Source organism: Pongo abelii, chromosome 7 (assembly GCF_028885655.2).
Source record: "Pongo abelii isolate AG06213 chromosome 7, NHGRI_mPonAbe1-v2.0_pri, whole genome shotgun sequence".
Classification (NCBI taxonomy): Eukaryota; Metazoa; Chordata; class Mammalia; order Primates; family Hominidae; genus Pongo; species Pongo abelii.
Genome location: NC_071992.2, coordinates 42037735 through 42061989, shown reverse-complemented (window position 1 = coordinate 42061989; position 24255 = coordinate 42037735). Strand labels below are relative to the sequence as shown.

Below are 24255 nucleotides of genomic sequence, written 5' to 3'. Positions count from 1 at the left end.
ATTCAACAGCACTTCATGCTAAAAACTCTCAATAAACTAGGTATTGATGGGACATATCTCAAAATAATAAGAGCTATTTATGACAAACCCACAGCCAATCATACTGAATGGGCAAAAACTGGAAGCATTCTCTTTGAAAACTGCCACAAGACAGGGATGCCCTCTCTCACCACTCCTATTCAACATAGTGTTGGAAGTTCTGGCCAGGGCAATCAGGCAGGAGAAAGAAATAAAAGGTATTCAATTAGGAAAAGAGGAAGTCAAATTGTCCCTGTTGGCAGATGACATGATTGTATATCTAGAAAACCCCATTGTCTCAGCCCAAAATCTCCATAAGCTGATAAGCAACTTCAGCAAAGTCTCAGGATATAAAATCAATGTGCAAAAATCACAAGCATTCCTATACATCAATAACAGACAAACAGAGAGCCAAATCATGAGTGAACTCCCATTCACAACTGCTTTGAAGAGAATAAAATACCTAGGAATCCAACTTACAAGGGATGTCAAGGACCTCTTCAAGGAGAACTACAAACCACTGCTCAAGGAAATAAAAGAGGACACAAACAAATGGAAGAACATTCCGTGCTCATGGATAGGAAGAATCAATATCATGAAAATGGCCATACTGCCCCCAAGGTAATTTATAGATTCAATGCCATCCCCATCAAGCTACCAATGACTTTCTTCACAGAATTGGAAAAAACTACTTTAAAGTTCATATGGAACCAAAAACAGCCTGCATAGCCGAGACAATCCTAAGCAAAAAGAACAAAGCTGGAGGCATCACACTACCTGACTTCAAACTATACTACAAGGCTACAGTAACCAAAACAGCATGGTACTGGTACCAAAACAGAGATATGGACCAATGGAACAGAACAGAGCCCTCAGAAATAATACCAAACACCTATAACCATCTGATCTTTGACAAACCTGACAAAAACAAGCAATGGGGAAAGGATTCCCTTTTTAATAAATGGTGCTGGGAAAACTGGCTAGCCATATGCAGAAAGCTGAAACTAGATCCCTTCCTTACACCTTATACAAAAATTAATTCAAGTTGGATTAAATACTTAAATTTTAGACCTAAAACCATAAAAGCCCTAGAAGAAAACCTAGGCAATACCATTCAGGACATAGGCATGGGCAAGAACTTCATGTCTAAAACACCAAAAGCAATGGCAACAAAAGCCAAAATTGACAAATGGGATCCAATTAAAGAGCTTCTGCACAAAAAAAGAGACTACCATCAGAGTGAACAGGCAACCTACAGAATGGGAGAAAATTTTTGCAATCTACTCATCTGACAAAGGCCTAATATCCAGAATCTACAAAGAACTTAAACAAATTTACAAGAAAAAAACAAACAACCCCATCAACAAGTGGGCAAAGGATATGAACAGACATTTCTCAAGAGAAGACATTTATGCAGCCAACAGACACATGAAAAAATGCTCATCATCACTGGCCATCAGAGAAATGCAAATCAAAACCACAATGAGATACCATCTCACACCAGTTAGAATGGCGATCATTAAAAAGTCAGGAAACAACAGGTGCTGGAGAGGATGTGGAGAAATAGGAACACTTTTACACTGTTGGTGGGACTGTAAACTAGTTCATCCATTGTGGAAGACAGTGTGGCCATTCCTCAAGGGTCTAGAACTAGAAATACCATTTGACCCAGCCATCCCATTACTGGGTATATATCCAAAGGATTATAAATCATGCTGCTATAAAGACACATGCACATGTATGTTTATTGCGGCACTATTCACAATAGCAAAGACTTGGGACCAACACAAATGCCCATCAGTGATAGACTGGATTAAGAAAATATGGCACATATACACCATGGAATACTATGCAGCCATAAAAAAGGATGAGTTCATGTCCCTTGTAGGGACATGGATGAAGCTGGAAACCATCATTCTCAGCAAACTATTGCAAGGACAAAAAACCAAACACCACATGTTCTCACTCATAGGTGGGAACTGAACAATGAGAACACATGGACACAAGAAGGGGAACATCATACACCAGGGCCTGTGGTGGGGTGGGGGGAGGGGGGAGGGATAGCATTAGGAGACATACCTAATGTAAATGACGAGTTAATGGGTGCAGCACACCATCATGGCACAAGTATACATATGTAACAAACCTGCACATTGTGCACATGTACCCTAGAACTTAAAGCATATATATAAAAAAAGAAACCAAGTCAATAAAAGTATTTACATTTATTTGCACACTAAACACATCGATTTACTACTTATTCCCAGTTTTCTTATTTACTTATATAGGATCCATTCATTCATTTTACAAATACAGATTTTCAGAGTAAGAAGAGAGAATAATTCTTCTAAAAATAAAGGCATTACAATAGAATTTGCAAATCTAGGTACCATGTGGAAAGTCTCATCCATTCCCGTATCATTAACTGCTCATTTTCAAACTAGTGACTTCCAAGTCCTTATTGTCAGCATCCTCTACTTCCCATCTCCACTGGAGCATTTCCAACCTCCTGCCACCAACTCAACACATTCAGGGAGAAGAGGGCTGGTCTGGGACCACAGAAATTCTTATTCTAATCTTGGAGGCAGTGCTCAGTATGAACTTAATGAATTGTTAAGTGAATTTGTTTTTTTAAGAAAATCAACAAGTAATGTATCCCCGGGCAATTTTATCTGATTTTTGAAATTTAGATTGGTTTTCCATTACTTGGCAAAGAGAATGGCGTACAGTCAGTCCTCTGGGGGTTCTGCATGAGGAAGTATCCATTATACTTGCTGTTAAGCAGTGATCAGGTAGGGAAGGAAAGGCTTGGCCACATCAACTGTCCTTGGTGAAGTCAACAGCTCTCAACAAGGAGAATATAGTGCTCTGTAGAGCAGAAACATGAACAGGGCTGAGATCCTTCCTGGATGATCCCAGGCAGAACCCTGACCCTCATTCTCCAGGCCCACCGGCCCTCCATGGGGGCTCTGCATTGCTGGGGAGAGGGCAGCCTCCTAACCACGTGGGTGAAGGATTGACTCCAAGGTCTTATCCCTGACACTCTTAAGGAAGCTCATAACTGCGGTTCCACCTGTGCCCCTGTCTTTTAAAGCCTGAGGAGGCCCTGGGAGATGGTTTGGCTTCCTATGCTTTGCCTTGGCTGCAGCTGTGATGAGGTATTTGGTGACCATGGTGATGTGATAGCTCCGCAGCTCTGCCAGGGCCTGCACACACTGGTTATAAGCTGTCAGCAAGTGGTCCTGTCCAGAGGACAGGACGTAGTCCCTCAGGGAAGGTGCTGAGTGGATGTCTTCTATGAAGGCCTTATGGGAAGGAGGCATGTAATCCCTCATTCTGTACAGAAAGTCAGCTGAAAGAAACAATACAGCATAATGTCATAGCTCCACATGGAAATATAGCAGAGCTCGTCTGCTTCTTCTTCTTTTTTATTTTATTTTTCTCTAGACAGGATCTTGCTCTGTTGCCCAGGCTGGAGTGCAGTGGCGTGATCTCAGCTTATTGCCACCTCTGCCCATGAGTTCAAGTGATCCTCCCACCTCAGTCTTCTGAGTAGCTGAAACTACAGGTGTGCGCCACCACACCCAGCTAATATTTTTTTGTATTCCTCTTAGTAGAGACAGGTTCTTGCTATGTTGCCCAGGCTTGTCTTGAACTCCTGGGCTCAAGCGATCCACCTGCCTCAGACTTCCAAAATGTTGGGATTACAGGCATGACCCATGGTACGCAATCTTCTCTGCTTTTTCAGACAAGAATGCACCAGAAACTGTTGCTGGTGTTCTAACTCAAATCTACCTTGGCCCTTTTGTTTGCAGACTTCATGTACTCAAATGTATATTTCTAACTGTTGACAGGAGATGGAGAAGAGGAAACGAAGTAAGAACATCTCAGATGACAGAGTTGGAACTAGATTTGTTTGCCAATCTATAAATATTTACTACATAACAAATGTAAACAAAGTATCCCGTTGGTAGCTGCTATAAGGAATATCTTCAAATGTAGGACACAAACCCTTGAAATGACTAGCTGAATACTCTGGTGAATTTTGTTTCCTCAGTGCTTTGTTTTGGAGGGAGCACAAGAAAAGGTAAAAGTTATATAAAGCCCGTGAAGGCAAAAAAGATAAAGAATGAGTCACTGTTTTAGTAATAGCCTCTTGAAGCCAAGTGGTTTAAAAATCAAATCAATAGATATTTATAGGAAATTCGTTATGGGTTTAATATTATGCATGGTAAGTAAATCAACCATTAACGTCACCAAATGCCAAAATCCATGAAAAATTATGACAGTTTTAGAGAACTGACTTGAATCTATGACACTAAGTTCTGGTGATTATTTTTCTTCTAATCCAACTTGAAAATTCCATAGTATGAAGTGTCTTTTTTGCAACTGTTAAAAACTTAACTTGATCCTGGCAGGTAAGAAAATGAGCAATTTCAAGCTTCCAGGCTGATAGATCCCTCTGCTGGTATAAATAGATTTGGCTAGAGGTTGCACCATTTTGTGGGGAAGGACTTTCTTGGAAGAGCCCAGACCTGTTTCTGGCTGGCCCAGACTCATAGCCTTCAAACTCCACATCTCTCCCCCATTTCAGAAAAAGGAAGCTAGTGTCTAAAGATCCAAACCAAAGTGATAGTGAACAGTTGGAAACAGCAACATTTTAAGATTTGGAAGTAAAACCCAAGATCAAGCTGAGATCTGATATTCCAGTATTAATTGACTTGACACAAAAACATTGGCAGTCATGCAGTTTCTTGGCTGACTTAGAGAAGTATAAACTTCATGACATTTTAATTTATATTTGGTTTTATCAATTGGTTAAAAAAAAAAAAAAAAAACCACCTCTCCTCTTCCTCCCTCTCCTCTCAAGGGAAAACAAAATGTCTGACTTACCACTTTCCTTGCTATGATTAATGCCTAAGAACTCATCAAAGGCATGAAGCACTGTGCTCTGAGCTGCACTCCCGCCAGAGTATTTCAGGGGCTCTTGGGAAACTCCTTCATATCTCAGCCCTGCAGGCATTGCTGGGTTGTCTTTCCATCTAAACAAGAGAAAAGTGAGAGAGATGAAAGGGGTGCAGGGAGGTAACGGTATATTTTCTGACATGGAAACTGAGAGTGAATGAGAAAGGGAACATGATTTCAATGGTAATTTTAGGGTGAGGGATTGGGGATATCTTTGTAGGGTAAGTACTGAAGCATCATCTTCACTCCAGCTTCATAACAAGCTATAAAATCACAGCCCTTTTCTTCCTCATCTAAAGGGTTATTCCAGAGAGGTAAAGGCTATTTAGAGAGGAATTTGTGGCACGGGTTCCATGACATATTTATTGCAAATACTCGGTTATAAAGATGTCCTCAGTGTTGATCACCAGCAACATTTTAGGGGCTCTGGAAAAATCTTCTTCACTTCCTTTGCTAATCTCAACCTTGATGACCAGATACTTTTCAACTCCGCCAAGTAAAGAGCCTCACAAATATACACAAACACCCACAATTACATACACAGATACACACAAATGAACACATACACACACACACACACCCCTTTGCCCTTCCCTGAAACAGTGATAGTTGTTAAATAGTCATCACATTAAACTACCAATTCTGGATATTACTCAACTTTGTAATCTATGATGTGCAGATGTTACCTGACTTTGAGGATGCCTTTATCAAGTACTTTGTTGACCACAGGTATCGATAATAAGGATGGATGAGAAGAGTAACAGCAGAAAGCACAGAGCAAGCCTGTGCCTCACCAGAGGCTGAAGTCAGGGACATGCAGAAAGCCTGGGACTGGGCTGCCAGCCATGCTCCATGAAGCAGCTGTTCTCCTCTCCTCCCTTCCCTTCCCCTCTTCCTCTCCTCTCCTCCCCACCTTTCCTCTCCTTCTTTGTCTCCCTGATTCCTGTTCTTCACTGTTTTCTCTGAGTTCCCCCTCTTTATGCCTCCATCTGTTTTACTCATTTTCCTGTGTCTGACTTTGCATAGTCTTGAACAATCACAGAGTGTGTGGGGGTGACTTTATAATGAGTCCAAAACAAGAACAAGTTCATGTCACATTTGCACCTACCATGCTATATAGTGTATAAAGCATCTTCACATTCATTTTCTCTTTTGACTTCTTGTGTGTAGATCAGGACAGGTTTTTGGAGTTTTTTTAATACTTCATTTCATAGATAAAGTAACAAAGACTCAAAGCAATTAAGGTTCCAGGGTCATACTGTTAAAGGATGATAGAACCAGAACTTGATCCCCATACTTGCAATTTTCTATCTTCATTTTTACAAGAACCCCATATGTGGATTTCCATTTTTACTAAGGAATATCGTCTTTTCCTCCTATAGCCAGAAACAAACTACTTTCTCTGTTATGAGTTTAAACAGCAGATTGACATTGATGTTGCACGTTTTTTTTCTATAATTATAAAAGTCATTTTGCTCAAGAGAAGGGACATACACACACACCATATACACATACAAAAGCCACAGACAGACTGCCGTGTTTGCTGTTCATGATATTTTTCAAATACTGCTCTGAGGCTGGAAGTCTGTAAGCAGCCAGGTTGTTTTCATTGGGGGTGCTTTGGGTTGGCTGTGCTATGGCTTTCACTGGATAAACAACACAGTGGCCTCTGCAATTGGGGCAACATCATTCTGAAAAGAGATGTGGTACAGAAAGCAGTGCAGGGGAATGGTGGGAAGATGAAAGGAGAGGTTACTACTGCCAGGTCCTGACAGGCTGCAGCTGTTAGGAGCAAGGCCTCTACCTCAAGCAGATGTGGAATTTAATTTTACCTTTGCTATTTATTAACAGTGAGCCTTGGCTTAGTTCGTTAACCTCTCTAAGCCTCAGCTTTCTCATCTGAGTAAATTAGTATCTCCCTTATTGGATTATTGTGAGAACTAATTAAAATAATACCTGCCCAGGGCCTGGAACATGTTAAGCATTCAGTGAATACTAGCCATTTTATCATATTCTTTAGAGTGAGTGGGAATCCCGGCTCCCCTTTCATTACTGTGTAACTTTGTACAAATCTTTCTGAGCCTTAGATTTCCAATTTGTATTTGCTTCCTACAGCTGTTAAAAAATAAAATAAGCTCCAGAGAGGTTTTGTGACTTGTCCAATGTTAAGACACTGGTCCAATAAAGTTGATGAACAACATTTTATGGGGAAGAAACATGAAAGACATAACTGCTGTTGGGTGATATATGGGCACAATTATTCGGGTTTTTCTTTGTAATCTGGTTGATGGTCTTATGTAGTCATTTGGGGCTTTTTCACTAGCTCCTTCCCATCTTGAGTACTGCTAAATATTGCACTCTCAAAGGGTCAGTCCGTGGACTGCTCACTGCTCTCAATTCCCAAATGGTTTTATCTAGCCTCATAGATTTAGAAAACAACTATATCCCAGCTGGATGGGGTGGCTCATGCCTGTAATCCCAGCACTTTGGGAGGCCCAGGAGGGGAGATCAATTGAGGTCAGGAGTTTGACACCAGCCTGGTCAACATGGTGAAACCCCATTTCCACCAAAAACGCAAAAATTAGCCTGGTATGGTGGCACACACCTGTAGTCCCAGCTACTCGGGAGGCTGAGGCAGGAGTATCGCTTGAACCCAGAGGCAGAGGTTGCAGTGAGCCGAGACTGTGCCACTGCACTCCAGCCTGGGCGAAAGAGCAAGACTCTGTCTCAAAAAAAGAAAAAGAAAAGCCTATATCCTGACTATTTACAAATGTAAAAAGCTATTTACACCTATAGCTGGACCTCTCCCCTATATTCCAGACTCATACATCCAACTGCCTACTTGATATGACTGTGTCCCCAAACTGATCTCCTGATTTCCTTTCTTCTTTGCTAAACCTGTTCCTCCTATAGTCTTCCTCACTGGAGTAAATGATGTCTCTATTCTTTCAGTGAATCAGGCCCCCAAAACCTGCAAATTATCTTTGACTCATATCTTTCCATCAACTTTGATTTCAGTATATATCCAGAATCTGACCATTTCTCAACACCTTTAGCCCTTGTGCCCTAGTACAAGCCACCACCCTGGATTGTAGTGATAGCTTCTTAAATATTTTCCCTGTTTCCATCTTTATTCTTGGAGTTTATTTCCTACTCAGTCAATACAGAGATGATTTGCAACTGAAGGCAGATCACATTGTTATTCTTTTCAAAACGTGTCAATGTTGTCCATCTCACTCAGAAAAGAAGCTGACAAAGCTCTACATGATCCGGTCTCTACTGTCACCTCACTCTTTCTCATTCTCCCCTGAGTGTTGCGGCCCTGCTGGCTTCCTGCAGCTCTCTTCCACCATGACCAACACGCTTCCACCTCAGGGTCATTGCACTTGCCATTCCTTCTTGGTGGCCCACTCCCTCACTTCCTCCAGGTATCTGCTCAAATGTCATAGAGGGCTGTGGCACTCTTGGACCACAATAAACAAGAAAATTTGGCCACAACATTCAACAGTCCTTAATACTCTCTATCCTGCTTTCCATTTCTTCATTGTGCTTACCATTGTAATGTATATTGTATGATGCTTTTATCAGATTTGCTTGTGTATTCATTGTCCATCCCCCCCTCCCCACACTGCATTGAAATGTAAGCTCCAGAGGGGCCAAGTTGAGGGTTGGTTTTACTGCTCTATTCCCGGCACCTAGAACTGACATGGGGTAGGCACTCACTAAATATGTGATAAACGAATGATTTAAAAATAGCATACTACAAGTATGTATTATATATCCAGAATATGTAGACCCAAGCACAGTTCTTGAAAGAATGCGGCCAACTTAAAAGAGCCATCCAATGTCTCAAATGGCCAAGAGACATTAATCAATCTGCTTTCAGTGCCTCACCCTGAAGAGGATTTCACATTGAAGGTGACAGAGAAAACACCAACATACAAGTCCAAAAAGATAAAAGAAGCACATCTACTTTCAAAACTCATGTTCTCTAGGTTGGTAATTCTAGTCTGAGGAAGGGAAATTGTGTTTCTTTGAGCAGCCCAAATATTGTTCCCATACATTCTCAGGTCCAAGCTGCTACTGTGAAAAAAGAGGAACTATTTTACTTTCAAATATCTGTAGGCACGATTATTTTTAGCCTTTCTCATAGCAACTTTCTAGCAACCCCAAGAAAACGGGAAGTTTTAGTGGGAAAAAAAAATGAGATGACTTTTTTTTTTTTTTTGCAAGGGCTAACTTCCTGAAGAAATTGAATGTGAGTGGGAACTAAAGGGAATGAATATGCGTCATCTACACATGAAATATCTCCATTCTCCTAAATAAGAATGTTTTTTAAAAAGTAAGCAAAGAGGCCAGGTGTGGTGGCTCATGCCTGTAATCCCAGCACTTTGGGAGGCCAAGGTGGGCGGATCATCTGAGGTCAAGAGTTTGAGAACAGCCTGGCCCACATGGTAAAACCCTGTCTCTACTGACAATACAAAAATTAGCTGGGCACTGTGGCAGGTGCCTGTAGTCCCAGCTACTTGGGAGGCTGAGGCAGGAGGATCGCTTGAACCTGGGAGGCAGAGGTTGCAGTGAGCCAAGATTGCGCCATTGCACTCCAGCCTGGGCGACAGAGCGAGACCTCCATCTAAAAATAAATAAATAAATAAATATAAATAATAAATCAAAAATAGGATAAATCAAGAACAGAAAAGCAAATTTATATTTTTCAAGACAATGCTAATGGGAATTCTCAGTAATCCAGATATTTTTGTCCATCTACACTTATTAATGCATGTAGGATTTAGTACTGGTCACTTAGCTACATGGGAAATATTTTGAGGGTAAGAAACAGAGGGGAGGCATTTATGTAAATCAAAGACAAAATGTGTCAATGACTCCGAATTTATTTTAATGAAAGTAAAATTACATTCTAGTACCCATCTAATCATGGCAATTTCAGAATATATAGTTCATCCTCATCAGATGCTTCTGACGTAAGGAAGAAGTAGCATCAATTTATCCCTTGAAGGATACTGTGGTAGGTATAATTCTAAAAATGGTTCTCCAAGATTCTTATCATAATTCTTAGAACTATTAGTATTATGCTATAGCATGTCTGTCAGTATGATATATTATGGCAAACGGGACTTTGCAGGTGTAATTAAGATTATTAATCAGTTGACCTTGACATAGGGAGTTATCCTGAATTACCTAGGTCAGCTGAATCTAATCACATAAGACCTTTAAAATCAGAGAGTTTTCTCTGGATAGAGGCAGAAGGAGAGGTGAGAGAGAATCAAAGTGCTAGAAGGATTAGAATTGTCAGTGCTGGCTGGGCATGATGGCTCATGCCTGTAATCTCAGCACTTTGGGAGGCCGAAGTGGGAGGATCACTTGAGGTCAGGAGTTTGAGACCAGCCTGGCCAACATGGTGAGACCACATCTCTATGAAAAATACAAAAATCAGCCGGGCTGGTGGCGGGTGCCTGTAATCCCAGCTACTCGGGAGGCTGAGGCAGGAGAATCACTTGAACCCAGGAGATGGAGGTTGTGGTGAGTCGAGATCGTGCCACCGCACTCCAGCCTGGGTGACAAAGCAAGACTCTGTCTCAAAAAAAAAAAAAAAAAAAAAAAAGAAGTGCCAATGCTGAGAAGGAAAAAAAAAACACATGACAAGGAATACTGGATGCCTCAAGAAGCTGAGAGCAGCTCCTGTCTGACAGCCAGCAAGATCTCGGTTCTAGAACCACAAAACACTGAATTCTGACAACAACCTGAATGAGTTTTGAAGGGAATTCTTCCCCAGATCTTCAGTTAAGAGCCCCGCTCAACAGATAAATTGACTTTGGCTTTTTGTGACCCCAAATGGAAAAGTCAGTTGAGCTTGCCTATGATTCTGACTTACAGAATTGTGAAACAATGAATGCATATTGTTTTAAGCTGCTAAATTTGTGGTAAATTGTTACATAATGAGGGAAAACACATAGATTTCGAGAGCAATGTGAAGCACAAAGGGATTTTCCAGAATTGGGGTGCTTCCTAAATCCCAGTCCGTTTCTGCATCTATAGTATAAGCCTGCTATGTGGTAGCATGAAATTTTTAAAAATGGTCCATTTTTCTTTTTCTAATCCTATCAAAGGTATACAGAGAAAGCCTAAATACTAAGACACACTCCCAGCTCCATTTCTGCACCCTTCTTTTTGTTTTCCCTTTCCCCCATAAACCATACACCCATTACTCTCAATCTTGGAAACCTTCTTGCTTCCACTCTGTACCCTCTACAAGGAGGATTCCATCCTCACTCCCTCCCAGGCTGGACTCTGTTTGAAGTGCTTCACACATCAAACTCACCCAATCTGGAGAAAATACTTAGTATATGTTGCACCAATGTAATATAGTAGATTGCACCAATGTAATATAGTAGATTTTTAGCATTTGCATGTCTGTCCTTGCACCAATGTAATATAGTAGATTTTTAGCATTTGCATGTCTCTTGCTGTATCCAGACACAGCTTCAGATTATTTCTATTGATAGCACTTCAGGTATCTCCTAGTTAATAAGATGGCCCACTAGATGATATCTATTTGACATATTCAACTCATCCAGCCATTGCCTCCACCTTTCATTTTTCACTGTTTAAAAATTAAACAAAAACAAACCAGAACCTCTTAATTTCCAAAGTTAATAGGAAGGCAATCTGATTAAAACATGTGAAGGAAGGAATGGCTAATTTGTTTAAGCAAAGCGAGTATCTAAAAGTAGAGTTATCGGCCAGGCGTGGTGGCTCAAGCCTGTAATCCCAAAATTTTGGGAGGCCAAGGTGGGCAGATCACCTGAGGTCAGGAGTTCGAGACCAGCCTGACTAACATGGCAATACCCCGGCTCTACTAAAAATACAAAAATTAGCCAGGCTTGATGGCAGCCACCTGTAATCCCAGCTACTCGGGAGGCTGAGGCAGGAGAGTTGTTTGAATCCAGGAGGCAGAGGTTGCTATGAGCCAAGATGGCACCACTGCACTCCAGCCTGGGTGAAAAGAGCAAGACTCTGTCTCAAAAATAAAATAAAATAAAATAAAATAATAGTAGAGTTCTCTGTGTGAAGAAATTTCAAGCCATGTGACAAAAGAAGAGTACTCAGAAAATATGAAAAAAATGGTTTGGGGTAGTGTCTTAGTTTGTTCCTGTTGCTACAACAAAATACATTAGACTGGGTAATTTGTAAATATAAATGTTCCTTAACTCACAGTGGGTTATGTCCTGATAAACCCATTATAAGTTGAAAATATTATAAGACAAAAAATGCATTTAATACATCTGACCTACCAAACACCTTAGCTTAGCCTAGCTGCCCTTAAATGTGCTCAGAACACTTACATTAGCCCACAGTTGGGCAAAATCACCTAACACAAAGCTTGTTTATGTCAACATGTTGAATATGTTATGGAATTTGTTAAATACTGTACCGAATGTGAAAAACAGAATGGTTGTATGGGTACTCAAAGTAGTTTCTACTGAATTATGCTTTTGCATCAACATAAAGTCAAAAAATGGTAAGTCAAACCATATTGAGTTGCGGACTACCCATAACAGAAATGTATTTCTCACAGTTCTGGAGGCTGGGAAGTCCAAGATCAAGGTACTGGCAAGTTCAGTGTCTGGTGAGGGCCTGGTCTCCACGTCCAAGGTAATGCCCCAACTCCTGTGTCCTCACATAGTGGAAGGGACAAGGAATGGAAGAAAAAAGGAGCAAAAAGGGCCAAGTGAGCTCCCTCCAGCCCCTTTATAAGGGCATTAGTTCCACTCATGGGGATTGTTTTCTCCTCTCAGAGGAGACATAGTCACCTCCCAGAGGCCCCACCTTCGAATACCTCACCATCACAATTAGTTTTTAACATATGAATTTTGGAGGGACACATTCATTCAAACCATAGCGTAGCTCTTCCAGGAACTTTAGAAGAAAGCTTCGATGCTATCCAACCCTATACTACACTCCCCACCCTTCTACCTGCCTTAATAACAAGAAGAAAAAGTAGATGTAAGTGATAGAACTGTGTGAGTGACATACTGTGTTTTTCTCCTTCTGTCTTTGAGCTAGAATTCTAAGAAAAGTGAATATAAACGGATCTGAATTGCCTAGGAGCAAACACTCTTAACTGAAATATTTAGCCCTCAGTGTTATTTGTTGTGCAGATGGTATCCCACTTCTTTTACCTGAGAGTGGATCCCTAGCAAGAGTCACTTGATATGTTTCTTGTGCTAGGAAGCTTCTGTCTCTTTCTCCCATTATACATTCAGTCAATGCTACAGAGACTTCACACAGGAAAACAACTGAACTATACTTACCCAGAGAGAAAGATCCGGATGACTGCATAAAATATGTCTGGATCTACATAATCTGGAGAAGCAATCAAAATGTGAACTTTACTACAGGCAAAGAAAGCAATTGGTTACATGTGCATGGGCCCTGCTGCTCTCCTGGAGCTCCTTCCCTATCTGATATGCACGGAGACCTGGAATGAAAGCTGCAGCAATGGGGGATAGAATGTTCTCTTCAGCAGTTGCCCTCATGGGTGCTCCCAGAACTTCTAAACTATTCCATATGTTGCCCTTTGCTATTTGTGGTTCTTCCTTTCTCTGTACTTAATAATAACAACAAAGAGAACAAGGCCATCTTTTAAAATTTTGTATTTTAAACAGGCAGTGTTTGAGAAAATGAAGGAAGGGAAAAGAAGAAAAGCAGAGAGAATTACTCTCTCAGGGTTTTCACAAGAGATGAAAACTAAATTCACCGATGCTCAACTGAAGGTCTGAATATTCAGTGAAGGATACAAGAGTGGAGCAAGTGTCCCTTGCCCAGGGATTGCCACACTAGGTCAGAGACAGGTTCACTTAGCTTCATGTTTAGCTACCTTCATTAATATAAACAACTATTTTTGATCTATACCAATGTTTGACGATAACTGATTCTTCCAGTTTACTAACTTGTATGTAAGGAAGCCTGCCCTCTTATTTGTACTAAATTTCTTTTCATCAACTTTTGAAGGTTGTTCTATTGTTTTCACGTAGTGGGACTCCTCTGAATTCTGTCACCTGGCATATGCCTATCTTACTGAGATCACTGTCTGTGTCTCTGTTTCTGAGATTATCTATCTATCTATCTATCTATCTATCTATCTATCTATCTATCTACCTATCTATCCACCTATTTATCTGCATCTTTTATGTGAGACCTAAATAATAACATCTCCATACAATCAACTTCCTTTTCCAACCATCACACATAGTCTTTGATCCTATTTCTTCTTCCAGCTCCCTAATTTCTCTGAAGCGTCCATGAGCCTGGGTGACTCATGTCTTCCTTCAGCCTCCAGCCCTTCAGATGTTCCTTGGTGGTGCCACATTCTGTCTGCTTACACGTGACAATGCCCCATGTGCTAGATTTTTACTGGGTCCTACTCCTATGTCTTTTTTATTTGATGCTCTCTTTTCACCAAAACTGCTAAGAAACTACTACTTTTTGCTGAAGCAGAATGACAGGCAATACTTTAATATTTTGCCCAACTTAACATATTAAAGAAGGAAAAGTGAAATGACCATTTCAGTAGGTGTGAAATATCTTCTACGTAAAATGATTTCAATCGATGTAAAAGAAATCCATTCATGATTAAAACAAACATGCAGAAAACTTCAGCTAATTAGGAATAAGAGATGTTCTTAAATGGATAAAAGGAATCCACAGAAAGCCTATGGTGCATATTATACTTAACAGTGAAACAGTAAAAGCAATCTTTTTTTAAATGTGAAACTAAACAAAGATCAGCACTTCCACTCAATACTGTGTTAGAGGTCCTAGCCAGGAGAATAAGAAAAAAATTATTAAAAAGAAATAAAAGTTGTAAATTTTATAAATGAAGAAGCAAAGCATGCTACTCAAACAATATGATTTATAAATAGAAAACACATATAATCTACTGATAATTATTAGAATGAATAATAGTGTTTACCAAGGTGCTAGATTTAAGGTTAATATTCAAATATCAACATCATTTTTGAAACTGGCAATGAACAGGTAAGAGGCAGTTAAATAGAAAAACACCATATTTATTAGAAACAAAAATATCAAGTAACTGTGAATAAAGCAGAAGATAGGTAAGCCCTTTAGCTTGAAAGAAATTGAAGAAAAACTAGTAAATGAAAGGATATAGTCTCTTTTTCTCATTTGTTTTATTTTATTTATTTATTTTTTGAGATGGAATCTCGCTCTGTCACCCAGGCTGGAGTGCAATGGCATGATCTTGGCTCATTGCAACCTCCGCCTCCTGGGTTCAAGCAATTCTCCTGCCTCAGCATCCTGAGTAGCTGGGACTACAGGCATGTGTCACCACACCTGGCTAATTCTTGGGTTTTTAGTAGAGATGGGATTTTGCCATGTTGGCCAGGCTGGTCTCGAACTCCTGACCTCAGGTGATCCACCCGCCTTGGCCTCCCAAAGGGATATACTCTCTTATACCATGTTCATGGACAGGAAAACTCAATATGAATACCTAAAAGAAGAAATGTATTGAAGAGAAGAGTTCTCTGTCTGGATATATTTCAGGCCATGTGACAAAAGAATATTGAGCAATATGAAGAAATGATCTGAGGTGGTTTACCCAGGAATTTTAGTTATTTTATGCTATTCTCTGCCTCTCTTTTGGCCTTATTCATAATACAGAAATATTGAATAGATAATCAAAATCAAGTCATTTTTCTCCAAATTAATGTAGACATTTAATAAAATTTGAACAAAATTTCCAACGTGGATATTTTATTTTATTTATTTATTTATTTTTGGAGATGGAGCCTCACTCTGTCACCTAGGCTGGAGTACAGTGGCATGATCACGGCTCACTGTATCCCCCACCTGCCAGGTTCAAGAGATTCTCCTGCCTCAGCCTCCTGAGTAGCTAGAATTCAAGTGCCTAATGTCCAGCTAATTTTTGTATTTTTAGTAGAGACGGGGTTTCGTCAGGCTGGTCTCCAACTCCTGACCTCAAGTGATCCGCCCTCCTTGGCCTCCCAAAGTACTGGGATTACAGGTGTGAGCCACTGCACCCAGCTGCAACATAGATTTTTAAAATGGAACTTGGCTAGATGATTCTAACAGTCTATATGAAGGTCTTAGTCCAGGATAGCACAAGCGATGCTGGAGGAGAAAAGCAAGGTGACAGGATTTGCTCTACTTGAAAATGAGGAATACCACAAGGCTAGAGTTTTTAAGGCAGATGATATCGTTGCAGGAAAAGACAGATAATGAAACAGAACAGAGAGCCTAGAAAACACATCCATTCATTTTAGAAAATCTGACACAAGACTGTGCTAATACTGCAGGTTTGTGCTTATCCATAGGAGGGAAATATAATTTATTTCTTATCTCATACTACTTACAGATAATTATAAGTAGCAAGTAGTAATTATATGTGAATTAAAAACTAAAAAGTGAAAGACAAAACAGCTTTAGAAGAAAATACATAAAAATGTATTTATGGGCCAGGCATAGTGGTTCACACCTATAATCCCAGCACTTTGGGAGGCTGAGGCAGGTGGATCACTTGAAGTCAGGAGTTTGAGACCAGCCTGGCCAACATGATGAAACCCTGTCTCCACTAAAAATACAAAAATTAGACTGATGTGGTGGCACATGCTTATTATCACAGCTACTTGGGAGGCTGAGGCAGGAGAATTGCTGAACCCAGGAGGCAGAGGTTGCAGTGAGCTGAGATCGAGCCACTGCACTCCAGCCTGGACAACAAAGCGAGATTCTGTCTCAACAACAACAAAAAAGTATTTATGACTTATGATGATGGGATAATTTCTTATTCAAGACCTCTTAAACCACAGACTTTCACAAATGATTTACAGGTTGGCTATATTTAAATTAAGAACTTTTACTTTCAAAAGGCGTAAGACAAACCATAAAAAATGCAACACATACAATTAACAAAAATCAGCCTTCAGAGTGTACAAAAAACATTAAAAAAAACAAGTAAGATAAAAGCCTAATTACTGGGCGCAGTGGCTCACTCCTGTAATCCCAGCACTTTGGGAGGCCGAGGCAGGCAGATCAAAAGGTCAAGAGTTTGAGACCAGTCTGGCCAACATAGTGAAACCCAATCTCTATTAAAAATACAAAAATTAGCTGGGCATGGTGGTGCACGCCTGTAGTCCCAGCTACTCTGAAGGCTGAGGCAGGAGAATTGCTCGAACCCGGGAAGTGGAGGTTGTGGTAAGCCAAGATCGCACCACTGCACTCTAGCCTGCAACAGAGCGAGACTCTGCCTCAAAAAAAAAAAAAAAAAAAAAACGAGGAAAGACACATATTTTACAGAAAATAGGCATGAATGGTGAGTACCTGTATACACAGAGAGAGAGAGAGAGAGAAAGAGGAGATTGTTAACTCATCAGAAATCAGGGAAATCAGCTGGCCACAGTGGCACACGCCTACAATCAATCTCAGTACTTCGAAAGGCCAAGGTGGGAGGATCATTTGAAGCCAGGAGTTCAAGACCAGCCTGGGCCATGTAGCAAGACCTTGTTTCTACATAAAAATAATTTTTAAAAAATTTAAAAAGGAAATCAGAGAAATGCAAAGTAAAACCATGATGAAGCACCATTATACACCTATCAGACTGGCAATAAACAAATAAAAGACTGAATGAATGAATTAGTGAATGAAGAAATGAAGTTGACAACACTAAATGTGATGGGGAGGTGGAATTTCAACTTAGTTCAAACATTGTGAAGAACAATTTGGTGTTGGCCAATAAAATTAAAGATGCATGTACAGTCCTGTTGAACAATTCAACTCCCTGGTGTCCACCCTACAGAAAACCTGAACCACGTAAACTTGTAGCTATGGGCATGAATATATGTAATGACATCGCTTTTCATAGCAAAACAAACAAACTCAAAACAAACAAACAGAAATAAGTGCAGAATAAGTAAATTGTAGTCTATTTGTACAAAATGATGCTATATCGCGGTGAAAATGTGCTATGTCTATATGACCAATGTGAATGACCCTTAGTGAAATAGCAAAATTGCAGGAAGAAATTCATACATTTTAATTCTTTTTAGACAAGGTTCAAACCCATACAAGACAAAATAATAGATCATGATAATATGTTGTTTAGGAATACTTTTTTTTTTTAAGACGGAGTCTCCCTCTGTTGCCAGGCTGGAGTGCAGTGGCGCGATCTCGGCTCACTGCAACCTCCACCTCCCGGGTTCAAGAGATTCTCCTGCCTCAGCCTCTTGAGTAACCGGGACTATAGGCATGCCACTATGCCCAGCTAATTTTTGTATTTTTAGGAGAGACACGGTTTCACCATATTGGCCAGGATGGTCTCAATCTCTTGACCTCATGATCCGCCCGCCTCGGCCTCCCAGAGTCCTGGGATTACAGATGTGACCCACCAAGCCCGGACAGGAATACTTACTTTTTTAATAGTGAAAGTATACTGGATGTTTTATAATCACCTTAAATTAAATGTCTTTAAAAAATTATCTTTGATTATTTTTAAAGAAATTATTTAATTTATGAAGTCTAGGTAAGACATGCATTTGGCACACAATTTACAAAGTTCAACAAGGTAGCTAATGAGAAGTATGCTTTCCTCCCGTTCCTGACTCCAACAATCAATTCCTCTCACCAAAAGCAACCCATGGTCACTGGCTGCCTCTGGTGAATGTTTATGGAGAATATTCTCAGATTGGCTATTGGGCAAGACTTCTAAAGCTTACAATTGACCTTTCTTCTCATCCTCTTGAGGAAGAAAATAAAAAGTTTAACAATTTTGGCCAGGTGTGGTGGCTCATGCCTGTAATCCTAGCACTTTGGGAGACCAAGGCAGTGGATCACCTGAGGTCAAGAGTTTGAGACCAGCCTGGCCAACGTGGTAAAATCCTGTTTCTACTAAAAATACAAAAATTAGTTGGGCATGTTGGCAGGAGCCTGTAAAAATAAAAATTGTGGCCGGGCATGGTGGCTCAGGCCTGTAATCTTAGCATTTTGGGAGACCAAGGTGGGTGGATCACCTGAGGTCAAGAGTTTGAGACCAGCCTGGCCAACATGGTGAAATCCTATTTCTACTAAAAGTACAAAACTTAGTCTGGTGTGTTGGCAGGTGCCTGTAATCCCAGCTACTCGGTAGGCTGAGGCAGGAGAATCACTTGAACCGAGAGGCAGAGGTTGCATTGAGCCAAGATTGCACCACTGCACTCCAGCCTGGGCAACACAGCAAGACTCCGTCTCAAAAAAAAAAAAAAGAAGAAGAAGCAGAATGAAGCCCAAGACCAATAAACTGAGCAACCCAAAAAGTAGACAGATACAGAGAAAGAGGTACACGTAGTCAGGGGAGAAAGATAAACCGACAGCTAACATCTCAATAGCAACCATGGAAGCCAGAAGCTTTTGTACTGATATATTCAACATCCAAAAGAATATAGCTGCTAGCAAAAATATCCTTCAGGAATTGAGGAGAAATAAGGCAACTTTTAGAGGGGAGAGTTTACCACCAGCAGACACTCACTAGAGGAAGTCTTAAAGGATGTTCAGAAGGAATTTCTAAAGGAGTGAGGACAAACTTTAGAAGCATTAACATGGGGCTGGGCATGGTGGCTCACTCCTGTAATCCTAGCACTTTGGGAGGCTGAGGAAGGTGGATTTCCTGAGCTCAGGAGTTTGACACCAACTTTGGCAACATGGCAAAACCCCATCTCTACTAAAAATACAAAAAAATTAGTGGGGTGTGGTGGTGCGCACCTATAATCTCAGCTACTCGGGAGGTTGAGGCACGACAATTGCTTGAACCGGGGAGGCAGAGGTTGCAGTGAGCCGAGATCATACCATTGCACTCCAGCCTGGGTGACAGAATGAGACTCTCTCAAAAAAAAAAAAAAAAAAAAAAAAAAACAGAAGAAGAAGAAAAAAAGCATTAACATGGATGGAGGGGAGTCTGAGTCCTGGAAACAGAGCTCCACACTGGAACTGGTTCTCTTGCAGTCATTTTCTGTCCAACCAAACAGCTGATCAGACATGGGAGCCAGCCAGAGCTGCACTGGAGATGAATGGGGACTGCTGTATGACACGTGCTTCTGCACTGGGAATTTCCGAAGACTGCACTGGAGGAGTCATTATGTTATACAGCCTCATGATGACAGTGACGACAGCATGAATGGTCACGAAGATACAAAAAATGTATATTTTGTTCAAAAATACATTTTTCAAAAGAAAGTTGCAGAGAACAAAACATACATTTTTTGATTGCACATGTCACTAGGATAATGAAACATGCCATATCTCAAATGGGAAATGCCCAAGAAAGTGTTAAAGAATGTGTACGTGTGTTCATCAGCTTTATAACCCCCGAGGCAAGTGAAAGATGCCTCCAAGAGAAATGGAAATGGCCAGTGGAGAGGATCTTCTCTTTGCCATGTCTACCATAGGCTTTGACAGTTATGTGGAACCTCTAAAATTATCCCTCAAAAACTCAGAAAGTCTGTGAAAGGAGAGAAGGGAATTGGTGGAGAAGTCAGAGCTACAGATGGGCTAAGTGAAGAGCTTACAGAATAGGCATTTGCTAGCCAGTCACCAGCCGGCTTCATACCTGCTGCTGGGTAACAACAAATGTTATGACTTATGTACCACCATAGCAAGAGATTTCTGGTGTTCAACAAATTCTCTTTCCATGCTCTGAAGAAATGATGGGATGGGGAGTGTAGGGAAGTGAGACTGTGTGATTCTGGAATAGAAATATCAGAAGAAAATGACTGGTGAAAAAGTGTCCCTTTGTATATTAAGCAGCTGTAATGTAACTTCCTGATGTTTGGCTAGTTGAGGTGTTAATTCTGACTAAAGAATCTTTTTCATAAATGATATTTATTTATTTATTTATTTATTGAGACAGGGTCTCACTCTGTCCTCAGGGTTCAGTGAAATGGTGTGACCTTGGCTCATTGCAGCCTTGAGGTGCATCCTCGAGGTGCATCCTCCCACCTCAGCCTCCTGGGTAGCTGGAACCACAGGCGCTCACCACCATTCCCATCTAATTTTTGTATTTTTTTGTAGAGATGGGGTTTTGCTATGTTGCCCAGGCTGGTCTCAAACTCCTGGGTTCAAGCGATCCTGCCTCGGCCTCCCAAAGTGCTTGGATTACAGGCATGAGCCACCGCATCTGGCAATGATTTTTTTTTTTACTTTGGATTTTAAAAGTATAAAATATTTTTATTTCCTACGAGAGTTTATTCTTCTGTAAGACTCCTGCATATATTGTATATTACAATTTATTACTGTCAGAAATTTGTAGACAGTTTCTTATTTTCATATTGAGTCATGCCACTTTTGTAATTCAGGAAGCAGCGGGGTTAATTCATAAAGTCTGCCCTTTTAATAAAATATAATGGTAGAGTTCATTTTGAATGCAAGTTGCTTGTGTTACAAATTTGTATTTGTCTTGGTTATATATCTTGCATGATAGTTTAGCTAGAGTTTTAGCATTTACTGTATTTATTAAAATGATTTCTTTTGTAAAGCATTCATAGCTTGAGCAGCATCATTTTTCAACAGTGTAACTGAGTAAGTGTGAATGCAGAAGCAAATATTGTCTGCCCTATTAAACTTAGTGCCGATTAGCAGTGTTTACAATGTTCATTGTGCCTGTTAACGTAGTTTTAGTTATTGGAGCTTTTGTTAACACTAGACTTGTTTTTGAGTTACATTATTAAGAGTGTTGGAATTCATTTAAGTTTAACGTAGTTCTAGTGCTTATAAAATGGTGCCCTTTCATTTAGCATAATTTTTTTTCAAACCATATCTTCAAGTACTACAGTAAACTTCAGAAGAATTTTAGGCTGGATGCGGTGGCTCATGCCTGTAATTCCCAGCTCTAAGGGCCAGCCCTACAGGGTCTGTGGGTTTTTCTCCTCGTGTGCGGAGATGAGAGATGGTAGAAATAAAGACACAAGACAAAGAGATAGAATAAAAGACAGCTGGGCCCGGGGGACCACTACCACCAAGATGCGGAGACCGGTAGTGGCCCCGAATGCCAGATTGCGCTGTTATTTATCAGATACAAGGCAAGGGGCAGGGTAAGGAGTGTGAGTCGTCTCCAATGACAGGTAAAGTCACGCAAGTCACGTGTCCACTGGACAGGGGACCCCCTTCCCTGTTCGGCAGCTGAAGCGGAGAGAGAGAGGCGACAGCTTACACCATTACTTCTGCATTTCAAAGACTTTTAGTACTTTCACTAATTCTGCTACTGCTATCTAAAAGGCGGAGTCAGGTGTTCAGGGTGGAACATGAAAACAGACTGGGAGCGTGACCGCTGAAGCACAGCATCACAGGGAGACGGTTAGGCCTCCAGATGACTGCAGGCAGGCCTGACTCATGTCAGGCCCTCCACAAGAGGTGGTGGAGCATAGTCTTCTCTAACTCCCCGGGGAAAAGGGAGACTCCCTTTCCCGGTCTGCTAAGTAAAGAGTGCCTTTTTTTTTTTTTTTTTTTTACTCTTATGTATAAAGTTTATTGAGATTTTTATATAGCAATGAAAATAAGCATGACATATCTCAGATCTATAGGAAATCAGGGAAGATTAAACAAAAATAAAAAGTATATTTAAAACGAGTGCCTTTTCTAGGCACTGACGCTACCACTAGACCATGGTCCGCTAGGCGACGGGCATCTTCCCAGACGCTGGCGTTACCGCTAGACCAAGGAGCCCTCTAGTGGCCCTGTCTGGGCATAACAGAAGGCTCACACTCTTGTCTTCTGGTCACTTCTCACCCTGTCCCTTTAGCTCCTATGTCTGTATGGCCTGGTTTTTCCTAGGTTATAATTGTAGAGCAAAGATTATTATAATACTGGAATAAAGAGTAGTGCTACAAACTAATGAAGAATGATATTCATATGTAATCATATCTATAATCTATTTCTAGTATAACTGTTCTTATTCTATATATTTTCTTCATTATACTGGAACAGCTCGTGCCCTCTGCCTCTTGCCTTGGCACCTGGGTGGCTTGCCGCCCACACTCAGCACTTTGGGAGGCCGAGGCAGGTGGATCACTTGAGGTCAGGAGTTAGAGACCAGCCTGGCCAACATGGTGAAACCCCATCCCTAGTAAAAATACAAAAATTAGCCAGGCGTGGTGGCATGCACCTGTAATCCCACTTACTTGGGAGGCTGAGGCAGGAGAATCACTTGAATCTGGGAGGCAGAGGTTGCAGTGAGTGGAGATCACGCCACTGCACTCCAGCCTGGGCAACAGAGCAAGACTCCATCTCAAAAAAAAAAGAAGAAGAAGAAGAAAAAGAATTTTATAGGCTGATGGTAAATGTCCTCATTTTGCCTTTTAATTGAAATGTTAAGATTCCTATTATACCATCAGGCATCATTGTGTGTACAGACCTTTTGCATGGGTGAGTGAATGGCTGGAGAAGCGAGTGAGGGCTATGAACAGTGTGAATAGAGGCCGTCAACTACTAGTGTGCTCTTGATCTTTGCAGTAAACCAAGCTTAGATAATATAACATCATATAATCTTTTAGTATTTACTTTGGTTGTTTCTTTTTTAAAGTGAGGATTTGTATTTTCTCAATTATTCTTTTGGTGTTAATTAATCTGAAGGTTTTTTTAAAATGGTTAATATCAAAAATTGCTATTATGCAGTCTGCCTAAAAGGAAGTTTAAGTGAATGTCATTTCTGAAGGATACTCCAGTTTATAAGGTAGGAACAATTTCCCAGATTCAGGCTGAACAGAGACATTTACTCTGCCAGAAGGACCCTCTAGGGGCATATTTGGGCTAATCGGAGTTTAGTAACTTCCTCACTTTCTAACCCTATTTAAAAAATAATCAGGCCAGGCGCGGTGGTTCATGCCTGTAATCCCAGCACTTTGGGAGGCCGAGGTGGGCACATCACCTAAGGTCAGGAGTTCGAGACCAGCCTGACCAACATGGAGAAACCCCGTCTCTACTAAAAATACAAAAAATTAGCCGGGTGTGGTGGCACATGCCTATATTCCCAGCTACTCGGGAGGCTGAGGCAGAAGAATCACTGAAACCTGGGAGGCAGAGGTTGTGGTGAGCCGAGATGGCGCCATTGCACCCCAGCCTGGGCAACAAGAGCGAGACTCCATCTCAAAAAAAAAAAAAAAGAAAGAAAAAGAAACAATCTTCATTATAGAAAATTCAAATTGAAAAGAAGGAGGGAAGAAGTTAAGCAAAATCAACTATCATCCTCTG

At 40.8% G+C, this 24255-nt stretch overlaps 1 protein-coding gene and 1 pseudogene across 1 annotated transcript in view; one reads left to right on the top strand and one right to left on the bottom strand.

The window, feature by feature from the left end:
• Positions 1–2228: 2228 nt before the first annotated feature.
• IDO2 (indoleamine 2,3-dioxygenase 2) overlaps positions 2229–24255 on the bottom strand; it is an 86659-nt gene continuing 64632 nt past the window's right edge. Inside the window, exons 9-11 of the mRNA XM_002819030.4 lie at positions 13317–13368; positions 4912–5060; positions 2229–3370 (exon numbers count right to left, since the gene is read on the bottom strand). Coding sequence (XP_002819076.3) covers positions 3015–3370; positions 4912–5060; positions 13317–13368 — 557 coding nt within the window. The 3' untranslated portion in view covers positions 2229–3014. The remainder of the gene's footprint in view (positions 3371–4911; positions 5061–13316; positions 13369–24255) is intronic.
• On the top strand, positions 20150–20735 carry LOC129047572 (nuclear transcription factor Y subunit beta-like; annotated as a pseudogene).